The sequence below is a fragment of the Elephantulus edwardii genome, unplaced genomic scaffold (assembly GCF_000299155.1).
Source record: "Elephantulus edwardii isolate Elephantulus edwardi_28Jun2011 unplaced genomic scaffold, EleEdw1.0 scaffold00030, whole genome shotgun sequence".
NCBI lineage: Eukaryota > Metazoa > Chordata > Mammalia > Macroscelidea > Macroscelididae > Elephantulus > Elephantulus edwardii.
In genome coordinates, this window is record NW_006399780.1 from 1,138,118 (window position 1) to 1,150,153 (window position 12,036).

At 36.2% G+C, this 12,036-nt stretch overlaps 1 protein-coding gene across 5 annotated transcripts in view; it reads left to right on the plus strand.

The window, feature by feature from the left end:
- ARHGEF7 (Rho guanine nucleotide exchange factor (GEF) 7) overlaps window positions 1-12,036 on the plus strand; it is a 277,811-nt gene that overhangs the window by 207,968 nt on the left and 57,807 nt on the right. For all 5 annotated transcript variants that reach the window (XM_006883801.1, XM_006883799.1, XM_006883798.1 and 2 more), the window contains 3 exons: window positions 1,774-1,868; window positions 2,268-2,363; window positions 9,852-9,974. In XM_006883801.1, coding sequence (XP_006883863.1) covers window positions 1,774-1,868; window positions 2,268-2,363; window positions 9,852-9,974 — 314 coding nt within the window. The remainder of the gene's footprint in view (window positions 1-1,773; window positions 1,869-2,267; window positions 2,364-9,851; window positions 9,975-12,036) is intronic.

Sequence of the window (12,036 nt, forward strand, 5' to 3'; positions counted from 1 at the left end):
TCCCATTCTACAACAGTGGCACCATGCAATATTTGTCCCTTTGTGACTGGGACATTTCACTCAGCATAATGTTCTCCAGAGTCAGCCATTTTGAGTAATATTGCATGAGTTCCTTGTTTTTTAATGCAGCCTCAATATTTATGGTAGTAGATCACCACCCTTTTCTCCTATGGTAGGCGACTGGATGATTTGAACTGCTAATCTTCACATTAGCAATCCAACACAAAATACTTGTGTTACTTCAGAACCTTAAGAATGCAAGCCAAGGGGAGCTCTGGTGGCCTAGTGGCAAGAAGTTGCACTGCAATGCTAGAGGTATGTGGTTCAAATCCACCAGATGCTCTGCCAGAGAAGGAGGGACAATTTCCTCCTGTAGCAGTCAGATCTGATTTGATGGTACATGCTCAAAAAATAATAATAAAATAAATAAATAAAAATTTTAAAAAAAAAGAATGCAAGCCAGCACTGCCATAGAGTCAATTTCAACTCATTGCCACCTTATAGGACAGAATAGAACATATTTCTCTGATGCGCTTGAAATAGGGTCAAACCACCAACCATTTTGTTAGAAGTCAAGTGTTTTAACTTCTGAGCCACTTCAGTTATTGGTTGCTTCATTTCCTTGAGTCATTGTAAAAAATAAACTTCATATCTGGGCTCCATATAGAAACCACAGCAGTCTTCTTGTCTTACACTATTAAATGTCTTTGCTCTTAGTAGATATTAATGAAAAGAAGTTAATTTTTTATCTCTGCTTTTAAACTAATTTTGTCAGTATTTCATTGTTGAGTGATTTTTTTATTAAATTCTCTTTAAAACATTTTCGGTTGATTTCTCATTCTTTTGCTATTTTACAGTAGTGGCTGTTGAAAGATTGGTTGATCTTTAGTATGTAGGGTGATTTGTTATCATACTATCTAATAAAGGTTTGTAGTTTCCAGAAAAATGATTGAGATCTTTTAGGTATACTATAAAGAGTAAACGTCATGTATTTTTGAATTGACATCCATTTAAAGATACATTTTAGTGAGCACAAGTATTAGAAGAATAAACAGTCTCTTCGCATGTGCTTTATAGACTTGGAAAACTCACTGGAAGGTCAATTATAAGTCAGTTCTGACTTGTGGTCACATAACACCACCACCATGTAATTGCTGTCTGCATCAAAATATAGGAAAAAAACTGAAAACCTTTTCTCATGGCTTTTCTTCCACAGTCACTCTCCCTCCCTCATAGTCTCTTCTGTGATCTTTCTCATAGTTTAGTTTTACTCGTTCTAGACTTAATATAAATGATATTATACAGGATGTACTTTTTTATGAGTGACTTCTTTTGCATGACGGTTTTATGAATTCATCTGTGCTTGTTGTAATTATCAGTGCTTCATTTTCATTGCTGAGTGGTATAAATGTCACATTTTTTAAGGTGAAAAATAACTTTAAAATTATGTTAGCTAAACTTACCTTTGTCTGAATAATCGGGACATTATTTTTCTGATCATGGAATTAATTCTAGCCTCATTCTAGATATTTCTATCTTAATAACAGAGTTGTAGTAAGATAAAATAAGTTGTATAGCCCTTAGTAATAATCCATTACATGGATTTAGTATCTTATAGCTTGGGAATCAGAGGTAATGATTTAAAAATAGTAGCATTATAGAGTAGCAGCCATATGAATTGAACAGTAATGATGAACTTTCCAAAATTTGTAAATTGTAAAGTAATTGATATTTTTGAAGTGTCAGATAACACTTTTTCATTTTTTATTGTAGGTGCTACAGAATATTTTGGAAACAGAAAATGAATATTCTAAAGAACTGCAGACTGTGCTTTCAACTTATCTACGACCTTTACAGACCAGTGAAAAGTAAGTTACATGGCAGATTGCTTTAACCTAAAATGGTTTTTCTCTTAGATTGTTCGCTTTTATTTTCAGCGAATAGAGACTGTAGTAATGGAATGAAATTTAATATACAAACTTTTCATAGAGAGCTTATTAGTTTAAGAGTTTAGAAAAACATTGGAAATAGAGCAAAAGAGAATATAAAGTATTTACACTTTTTAAGAAATTTTTTTTTATTACATTTTGTGTGTGTACCATCTCAAATTGGGTCTGACTGGTACATGAGGAGATTGCCCCTCCTTCTCCAGCAGAGGATCTGGTGGATTTGAACTTTGTGCCTCTGGGATTGCAGTGCAGCTTCTTGCCACTAGGCCACCAGAAAAGTATTTACATATTTTAATCTATTATCTTTCTTGATTCTAGGTTAACATCGGCAAACACTTCATATTTAATGGGAAATCTAGAAGAAATATGTTCTTTTCAGCAAATGCTCGTACAGTCTTTAGAAGAATGCACCAAGTAAGATGATAAAAATCGGCAAAATTCTGATTGGCATAATTTGTTTTTAAAGGATATAGTTTAAAATAATTTTAGAATTCACATTTCCACAGATAAAAACGAAATTATTTTGAATGTTCAAAATGGGCCAGATTTTATAATAATAAAATGTTTAGAGTTTCTGAATTTTTTTAATTAATTAATTTATTTTTTTAGTATTAGAAGAATACAAGAGAGGAATCTACTGACTATTCATGAGAAAGTAGAGTGATTTTTTTCCCCAAAGGTGTTCAGGCGTAAATGAATAACAACATGTGAAGAATCATAATCGTGCCATGCTGTTCCCTCTCTTCTCTTTCTATAAGAAGGAAACCTGCATGCTCCAGACAAAGGGCACTTCTGTCTTCATTCTTGGATATTGGGTTTCCAGCGTTTTCTTCTAGGATATATGTTATTTCTGTTCTTGACAAAGCCAATCAGTTGTAAAGCAGCACACTCATGCAGCATGTTGATTCTGATGTGTTTGGGGACTTGTTTTTGCCCCATGATATAGCCACCAGAAGGAAAAGAATACCGTTTTCTCTTGGATTCTGTTTGATTTCTAGTTTTCCCTCTGACTTGTTTCTCTGTCATTCCTATACTGTACTTTTAAAAATTAAAAGTACTTTTTCCATTTTAGAATTTCTACTTGATTTTCTCAATTTTTTTTTATTAAAATAGTTTCTATTCCTCTGCTTAGATTTTTTTATATATACATTCAATTCAATCATATTTTTTCTTTTAGTGTAAAATTTATCAAATGTAATGACAGTGAGATTGAATTTATATGTAAAGAAGTAAAGAAAAGATGGAGATAATGAAATAAATAATTTATTTGTTGATCTTAAAGTTTATGCAGCAAATAGGAGTGTAGTGGTGGTATAGTGGTAGAATTCTCTCCTTCCATATGGTTGTTGTTGAGTTCTGTCAAGTTGGAAGCAACTCATAGTGACCCTCTAGCAGATTTTCAGAGCCAATAATTGCAGAAGAAGAGATTACACATTCCTTTGCAGAGTGTCTAGTGAATTTGAACCCTGTGCCTTCGCTTTTGCAGCACAGCCTCTTACCATAGGCCACCAGAGCTCCTTGGTAGATCTGAGTTATGTAGGCTGTCTTCTCGCTCCTTGGCTAATACTTCTCCATTCTCTTTCTCTTCCATCAGCTTCAGACACAGTAAACTCCTTGCCTTGGGTTTCCTATTTCCTGTACAATGTCTGGTTAACTATCCATCCTTTCAGTACCCAGGTTAATGGACTTCTTCAAATAAGTCTTTCTGGATTTTATCCTCATTACTTCTGGGATATTACTAGCTATACTCATCTGCACATGCCACTCAGTTTACCTTCTTTTTTTTTTTTTTTTGCATTTCTTAGGTGCATAGTACTTTAAAGTTGGGAATGTTCTTGGAAATCACATAGGGTATCTATCATTTCCATCAAAACTGACACATAGCTCTAGCAGGTTTCTAAGACTAAATTATCGTGGTTATTTTCCCCTGAAATATTTGTACTAAATACCATTGTTCAGAGAGAGTTGAGCTGCTAACCCAAGGTCAAGCCTTTCTAGCAGTTCAAATCCACCAGTGTTTCAGAGGGGGGAAAATAGACAATCTCTTCTCATTCAATTTACAGCTGTGGAAACCCACTGAAGTGTTAGCTATGTTAGGTTCTGTTGACAGTAAGGGAAAAAGATACTCTTATGATTTTAAAGAACATTGCAACTCTAAAGTGCTAGAAATCAAAGAAATGCAAAAAGTAAAGGTAAACCGAGTGGCATGTGCAGATGTACATAGCTACTGGTGTGTCAGAGATAATAATGATTTTGGCCTACAAAGACTGGTTATTGATGAGAAGCTGATTCTGTTTTTGGAAGGACAGAGGTGGTCAGGAACCATTTTTAGTAAAGGAGTACTCTACAGTGTAACTCAAGTACTGCTACTTTCTGGTGCTTCTGTAGTCCTTGAAAGAGTTGGTCATATTTATGATTGGTGGGTCTGAATTGTCATTTGCTAGGGTATGGTCATTACCTTAAGTAGAAACTAAACGTCTCCTTGCATAATCTTGTCTCTAGACTCTTCTTTTTGTTCATAGACTATGCTGGGTTCATTTAGGTGTCCCTGAAGATACCCAGCTTGTAATTATATTTTAATGTTAATTTTATTTCACCTTGAGACCACCGATTAATGAACTGTACTCTTGCCTTTCTCTGATTAAAAATACCAGTGAAGAACAAGTGTTTGATATTTTTATGTACTGTTCAGCCGGAGACAACCCGTAGCTAACTCTTTAGAGGGTTTTCAGAGGCACTAAACTCATAGGAGAAGATTGCTCATCTTTCTTATACAAAATAACTTACTAGAGGAAGAATATTGTCCTCCAGTTCAATGGCTTCTCACATTTTTTTTCTCCTCGAATCTAGTAATTTTCCCTTTGAGAGAGGAAGACATTTAGTTGGGCATCCATGTTTTACCTTTAACTGTTAAACATGGTTAGAAAAATCCTAGAGGCAGGCCTGTACTCTTTCCTCAAATCTTGGCATTTGTTCTGCTAGGAGCTGTTGATGGAAATGATATAAAGAGCTCAAATGATATACTATATCTCTTTTATCAGTCCATATGCATTATTTCTCTTTCATCTGTTATATACAACTTATTAGTTATTCACATATTCTAAAAAATAATGTCCAGAAACAGAAAATGAAAGCCCTGTGCTTTATTTAAGGCGTATTCTTCATTGATGACTTTTAGAACTTTTTGCTTGTATCCTGTTAACTCTTTTCTCTCCAAGATGTTAAGTAGAAAATGTATTGACATGATACCTGTGTTTGAGTCTTAGTCTTCTGCTTGATAGTGTGTGTTAGGAAAATTCTCATAACGTAACATCTAATACATTTTTGGAAAGTGCTTTGTAAACTGTATAGCAGTGTGTGTAGTAATGAAGGTTATGGCTGTTTCTCGAACAGCTTGTCAGTGACAGAGGTAATAAATCTGTAGAGCCTATAGGCTTGAGGAAGCAACCCAAAATTTAAAAACAAAACAGAACAAAAACACCAAAATGAGACTAACTGTGTATAATGCGGTTTTGTCCATAAAGGCCAAAACCAAACCTATTACAGTCGGTTGTGACAGGCTAGAATTTGTTCCAGAGAGTTCATAAGACCATAATCTTTTCTGAAGCTGACAGCCACATCTTTCTCCCTTGGAGCGATTTAAAGTCACCAGCCTTTCAGTGAGCAGCTGTAAACAACCTCTGTGGCATTAAGGCTTCTCTCCATGCCTACTTACTGTTAGATGCCATTGAATCAGCTCTAACCGACAACCTTACTGTGTACAAGTCAAAACCTTGTCTAATCTTGTGCTACCATCACAATCCCCTCTGTGTTTAAACCTCTTGTTGTAGTCACTATGTCAGTCTTATCTCCTTGAAGGTCTTCCTCTCCTTTTCTGACCCTCCACTTTTAACTTCTTCAGGGACTTACCCTTCCTGATAACATGACCAAAGTAGGTGAGATGAAATCTCTCTTCCTTGCCTCTAAGGAGTACCCGGGCTATATGTATTCCAGGATAGATTTGTTTGTTCTTTTGGCACTCAGTTTTATCAAGAAGCTTGGGTGATGTTGTATGCCATACAGTTGGAACTAACCCATATCTGATACTCCAGAGGGTTTTCAGAGGTGGTAAATCATACAAGAGGAGATTCCCCATCCTTCTCCGGCTGAACAGCTGCTGAATTTGAACCACTTGCCTTTGTCATTGCAGTACACCTTCTAACCACTTGACCAATATACTTTGGTGGCTTGGTAAGGAATTGCACTGCCTATTCAAAGGTGGTTGTTATTGTTGTTATGTGCCATAAAATTGACTATGACTAATAACGACCCTGTGTACAGCAGCTCTGAATCCCGGTCTATCCTGTGCCAACCTTTTTTCTCTCACATGCTTATCCTAGTCACTGAGTCAGTCCATCTCATCCAGGGTCTTCCTCTCGTTTGCCCCTCCATCCTTCCAAGTATGATGTCCCTCTTCAAGAACTAGTCCTTCCTTGCAACATGCTCTGAGTATGTCAGACAGAGCTTAAAAATCCTTGCTTCTAAGAAGCAGCCTACTTACCCTCTCCAGGATGTACCTGTTTGTTTTCTTAGCAGTCTATTCAGTGGTTGAGATCTTATCAGTGCATAGTGGATCTTATGCTTAATCATATCCACGTTGTAAGAAGATTGGCACAAACAGACACAGACACCCATTCCTATGTGAAGATTGTCTATTAACTAAGGAACATGTAGCCTCTGACAATGAAGAAATATATAGCTGAGACTGATTCCATCCTCCCACCCCTCAATTCTTTTCTGCATGCTCATACTAATATTTTGGTTTGAGGGCTTATTAAGTGTAGTTCCTGTCACTTACCTGTTAAAACGTTTCCAGTTGTTTGGAGTGTTTACTTAGTGGATTTGACTCCTGAGGACGCTCAAAATCTATCTGCTGCCTACTTTTAACTTCTGCATTAGCTTGTTCTCCTGATATTTTCCCCTGTTTTTTCTTAGAGCCCGTGGGAGGTGCAAATGGTTAACTCATTGGAGTACTAACTAAAAGATTGGAGTTTCATGTCCACCCATAATTTATTATGTAGTTCGTAACAAATTGTGGCTTAACAGTGAGATGAGTGGAAGTTCCAGAACACTGAATTGTGTTCATGAGAAACCTATACCTGAACCCAGAGATGGCCATGCGAACAGAGCAAAGGCTCAGTATATGTATGGTCTAATGTTAACAAAAGTGTGCATCAGGGTTATATCCCCTCTTCATACTTGTTTAGTCTGTATGCAGAGCAAATCATTACAAAAACTGGACTCTGAAGAAGAATGTAGATTCAGGATCTGAGGAAGACTCATCACCAACCTGTGTTACACAGTTGACACACCTTGCTTGCTGAAAAGGGAAAACTTGGATCACTTGCTGCTGAAGATCAAAGACTACAGCTTTCAATATAGATTATATCTCAATGTCAAGGAATATAGTCAAGGAAATAAAATTTCTCATCACTGTTAGACACTATCATGATAGATGGAGAAAAGATTTAAATTGTCAGTGACTTAACATACTTGAATCTACACTTAAAACCTTGGTACCACACCTCAACAAGAACAAGGTAAACAACCTAATCACAAAATGGGCACAGATTGTGAATAGACACTTGCCAAAGAAGACACTCAGATGGCAAACAAACACTTAAAGAAATGTTCAAAATCCCTAGTTGTCAGAGAGCTGCAAGTGAAAACAGCTATGAGATGTCATCTCAACCCAGCAACAGCAATAGCAAAGTTCAGCAGGGTAGCAGACAACGCTGGTGAGGTTATGGAGAGATTGAAAATCTTCCTCACTGCTGATGGGAATGTATAATGGTACAACCGCTGTGGAAGGTGGTCTGGCACTTTCTTAAAAAGTTGGAAATAGAAATATCATTTGACGCAGCAGTTCCACTACTGGGACTATACCTTAAAGAAACCAGAGCCATGACTCAAACAGATATTTGAGTCACCCATATTTATTGCTGCATTATTCATAATAGCAAAGAGATGGAAGCAACCCAAATGCCCAACAACAAATGAATGCATAGGAAAAACTATGGTACATTCATACAATTTTAATATTGTATAGCATTGAAAAACAGTTAACTTGTAAAATATTACACAGCATGGAAGAGTCTCAAGGACATTATGCTGGGTAAAATATCCAGTCACAAAAGAACAAATACTGCATAACACAGAAATTATAAAATAGGGCAGATGTGGGGGGGTTGGAGGAGAGAATGGGAAAAGAGTGGATAGATAATGAACACTGCATTAGATCAGTTAAGGGCAAGAAGTGTCCAAAAGGAATATATGATTAGACATTATATGTATGACAACAATCTGGAACAGAGGATACATTGCAGAGAAGGCTAGGGACGGGGGAAGAAAATGTACAAAAATGAAAATAAAACATTTTTAATGTTAAAAAAATCCTAAAACCCCAAACACCTTCGTACCAGCCTCAGGAGATGTTTTACAGTGGGACAGTCTGCAATCAGGGACCATTCCATATTATTGATGAACAGTGATGTCATTTTCAGGACTAAGGTGCATCTAATTCAGACCATGGTCTTTTTAGTTACTTGGTATGCCTCTGAGAGCTGGACAATAAATAGGATGACAGAAGAATTGATGCCTTTGAACTGAGTATCCCATGAACTGCCAAAAGAACAAACACATTTTGTTTTGGACAAGGTGCAGCCAGACTGGCAAAGACGACAGTGTTTCATCAGGAATGTTGCTAGAAGAGGATATTCCCTGGAGAGGGACATTATGCTTTATGGGACAGAGAGGGACAGCGAAAGAGAGGAGACCTCTCAACCAAATGGATTATCATAGTGACCGCAGCTAAGGGGTCAGGTGCGTGAGAGATTGTGAGGACGGCACTAAGTAAGACAGCATTCAAATCTGTTGTTCTGAGGGGTCACTTTGTGTATACTCGACTCCATGGCACCTAATAACAAGAACAAATGGCTAGTAACAAAAACTGAAGTGTTTTGGCCTAGTATTCTAGTATCATGTCATTTTAAACTTAACTGTATTTATAAAAACCTTATTTCCATATAAGATTACATTATGAGATTCTAGGACTGCCATGAAATTGACATGATACACTGTTCAACTCAGTAGTCTCCATTTTTTTTTTTTTTTTTAATTTTTTGTGTGTACCATCAAATTGGATCTGACTGGTACAGGAGGAGAATGTCCCTCCTTTTCCAGCAAGGCATCTGGTGGATTTGAACCATGCACCTCTGGGATTGCAGTTTAGCTTCTTGCCACTAGGCACCAGAACTGCTCTAGTAGTCTCTACTTTTTAATCCAAAGTGAAGGATGTCTTATGTATGAATTTTCCTTCTACACTGGAGGGTTTTTTCTTGTGCTTATCTTGATGTTCCTTTAAAATTTAGAGTTCTCCTTGTCTAGTCATTAGAGCTATGTTGCAATTCAAAAGGCATATGGTGTGAATCCACCAGCTGCCCAGGAAGAGAAAGATGAGCAGTCTCTGGTGTGATTTACTGCCCTTGAAAACCCGCTGGACGGTCAGCTGTGGGTTGATTCTGACTCAGTGGTGGTCAACACCACCATCACCACTTGAAAATAGAATGCTTTATATTTCAAATAGTCATATTTTGTAATTCTGTGTATTTTATGCAAAATTTAAGTCTTCATACCATCTTTTTTTTCTTCATCTTTGTTACACTGTATCCAAGTCCTGATATGGACATTGCTTCTTTCAATGTAATTTCTTCTCCATGCTTGATGTATGATATGAAGAGATATAATATTCTGTGTTTTATTTTTGTAGATAAAACATCAACAGAAGTGTTTGTTATTAGAAATATTATGCTTACTAATAATTTTCCTGTCTTTAATGATTATTCCCTTGTTGTATGTTTTCAGGTTGCCTGAAGCTCAGCAGAGAGTTGGAGGCTGCTTTTTAAATCTTATGCCACAAATGAAAACCTTGTACCTTGCATATTGTGCCAATCACCCATCTGCAGTTAATGTTCTCACAGAACACAGGTGTGTTCATGTAGACATTTTTAAAAGTTAAACATAGTTAAGTACCTTCTAAAATATCTGTTTCACTCAAATACTGTGTGCAGTGCAATTTTAATGTTGATGTAATTAGAATATATTACATTTTTTATTTGGGTTTGTTGGTTGATTTTGGGGGGGGGTATTTTGTATCCTATAAAAATGATACCAGAGAATTCTGGAAAGTAAGTTGAAATGCTGATCAGTTTGGTTTTTGGGTTTTTGTTGTTTTTTTTTTTTTTTAAGTTTGTTGGCTTTTTAGTTAATAATTTTTTTTGTTTTTAAGTCTCCTCTCCAACCTAGCCTATTTTTGGAAAATGGAACAAAGGAACTAATAAGTGTTCTTAACTATTGTGACAAATTAATGACTGTTGTTATGTGTCATTAAGTTAGAACCAACCCATAGCTGATCTTCCTTGGATTTTGGGAGACAGTTAATCGCAGGAGAGGAGATTGCCCATCCTTCTCCCATGGAGTAGCTGGTGGGCTCCAACCATGTGCCTTTGGGATTGCAGCGCAGCCTCTTGCCACTAGGCCACCAGAGTTTCCTTTAATTAAAGGTTATTAAAATCATAAAATCATTTCTGAGTTTATAGCACTTGAAATATATCAGATTGAATTTATTTTTCTATAAGAAAGAGGAAACACCTCCTCTAAGATTCTCTCTCTCCCTAACTCTTTCTGTGTCTGTCTCGTTGCTGTTGAATTGAAACCTATTTCATAGTTGACCCGCCATTGGGTTTTTGAGTCTATACATCACATGGGAAGAAATTGTGCATCACCCACTCTCTAGGCCACTGGTGGATTTGCATCACCAGAGAGGCATGACTTTTGGGGAAGTAGTGCAGCTCCCTGTCGTCTCAGGCAATCAGAGCACCCTCACTTAAGACTAGTATTGAGTTTTGTTTATAAAGTAATAGAGATTAGTAGCTTTAGGTTTTTCTAATTTAGAATTAAAATAAGTTTTTAGAATTTACAGACTATTTACCAGTATTTTTTTTAAAAAAATTGGTTTTTATTTCAGTGAACGATTCAAATCATACTAGTTTTTCATGGAATCTTTCATTGACATTTTATTTCAGAATATCACTGATTAGCACTGTTAATGAATTACTTACAGTTTCTAATTGTATATTGCTTTTCTCTTCACCCAACTTACATGTTTATTAATTTTAAACTATTACAGATTGCTCTAAAATTTACCATTTGTTCAGAATACTTGAAAACTAAATGTTCTCCCCCAACAAGTCAGTTTCCCGTTTTATTAAAGTATCATCAAACTTGAATTGAAGTACCAACCAGGTGCTGATTGGAAAAGAAGTTAGACTGCTTTGTGGTCATAGAAGGAGAGACCCTTCTTCAATCCTTTCTCATTCTCTGGTGGTCTTCTAGCTCCTCTTCTTCCTGGAAGTATGCTCTTCATTAGAGTGATGTCTTTCTTAAACTGTGAAGCATGTACCTAGTTATGTGCTATACTGTCTACTTCTGAGAGTTGTAAAGGAAATGTTCATTTTCACAAAATACAGATATTATACAAAGGGAGCTCTGGTGGCCAAGTCCATAAGTGTGTTGTACTATTAACCAAATACTCAATATGCACTGCTGAATATTGTTTAGAAATTATTGACAGTAATGGAGAAGATGGGCAAAATGCGCATATAGAATGGCAAATCTGTAAATTGTCTTTTCTTTTTCCCCCCCTCTACCCATCCCTTTTATTTATTTTTAAAATCCTTCTGCATGAGGTTGGAAGTGTACAGTTTTGATGTTCTCCTAGTTTTTGGAGTCGAGTCTAAATATTTTTACCCTGGAATGTGTGAGGATAATTTCTAAAGATAGCACTTAAAGAAATTGGAATTGTTTCAAAAATGTTAAGATTTTTAAAGAGAAATGCATATTAACCATGTATTATCTTTATTGATCACCATTATAGTAATAGTTCATGTCATCTCTGAAATGTAACATTTTCTCAAAATAACTAAAGAATGCAGATCAGTTTCTACATCTAGAAACTCTTTTGTGCCTCCTCCCTTTGGAATATCCCAGA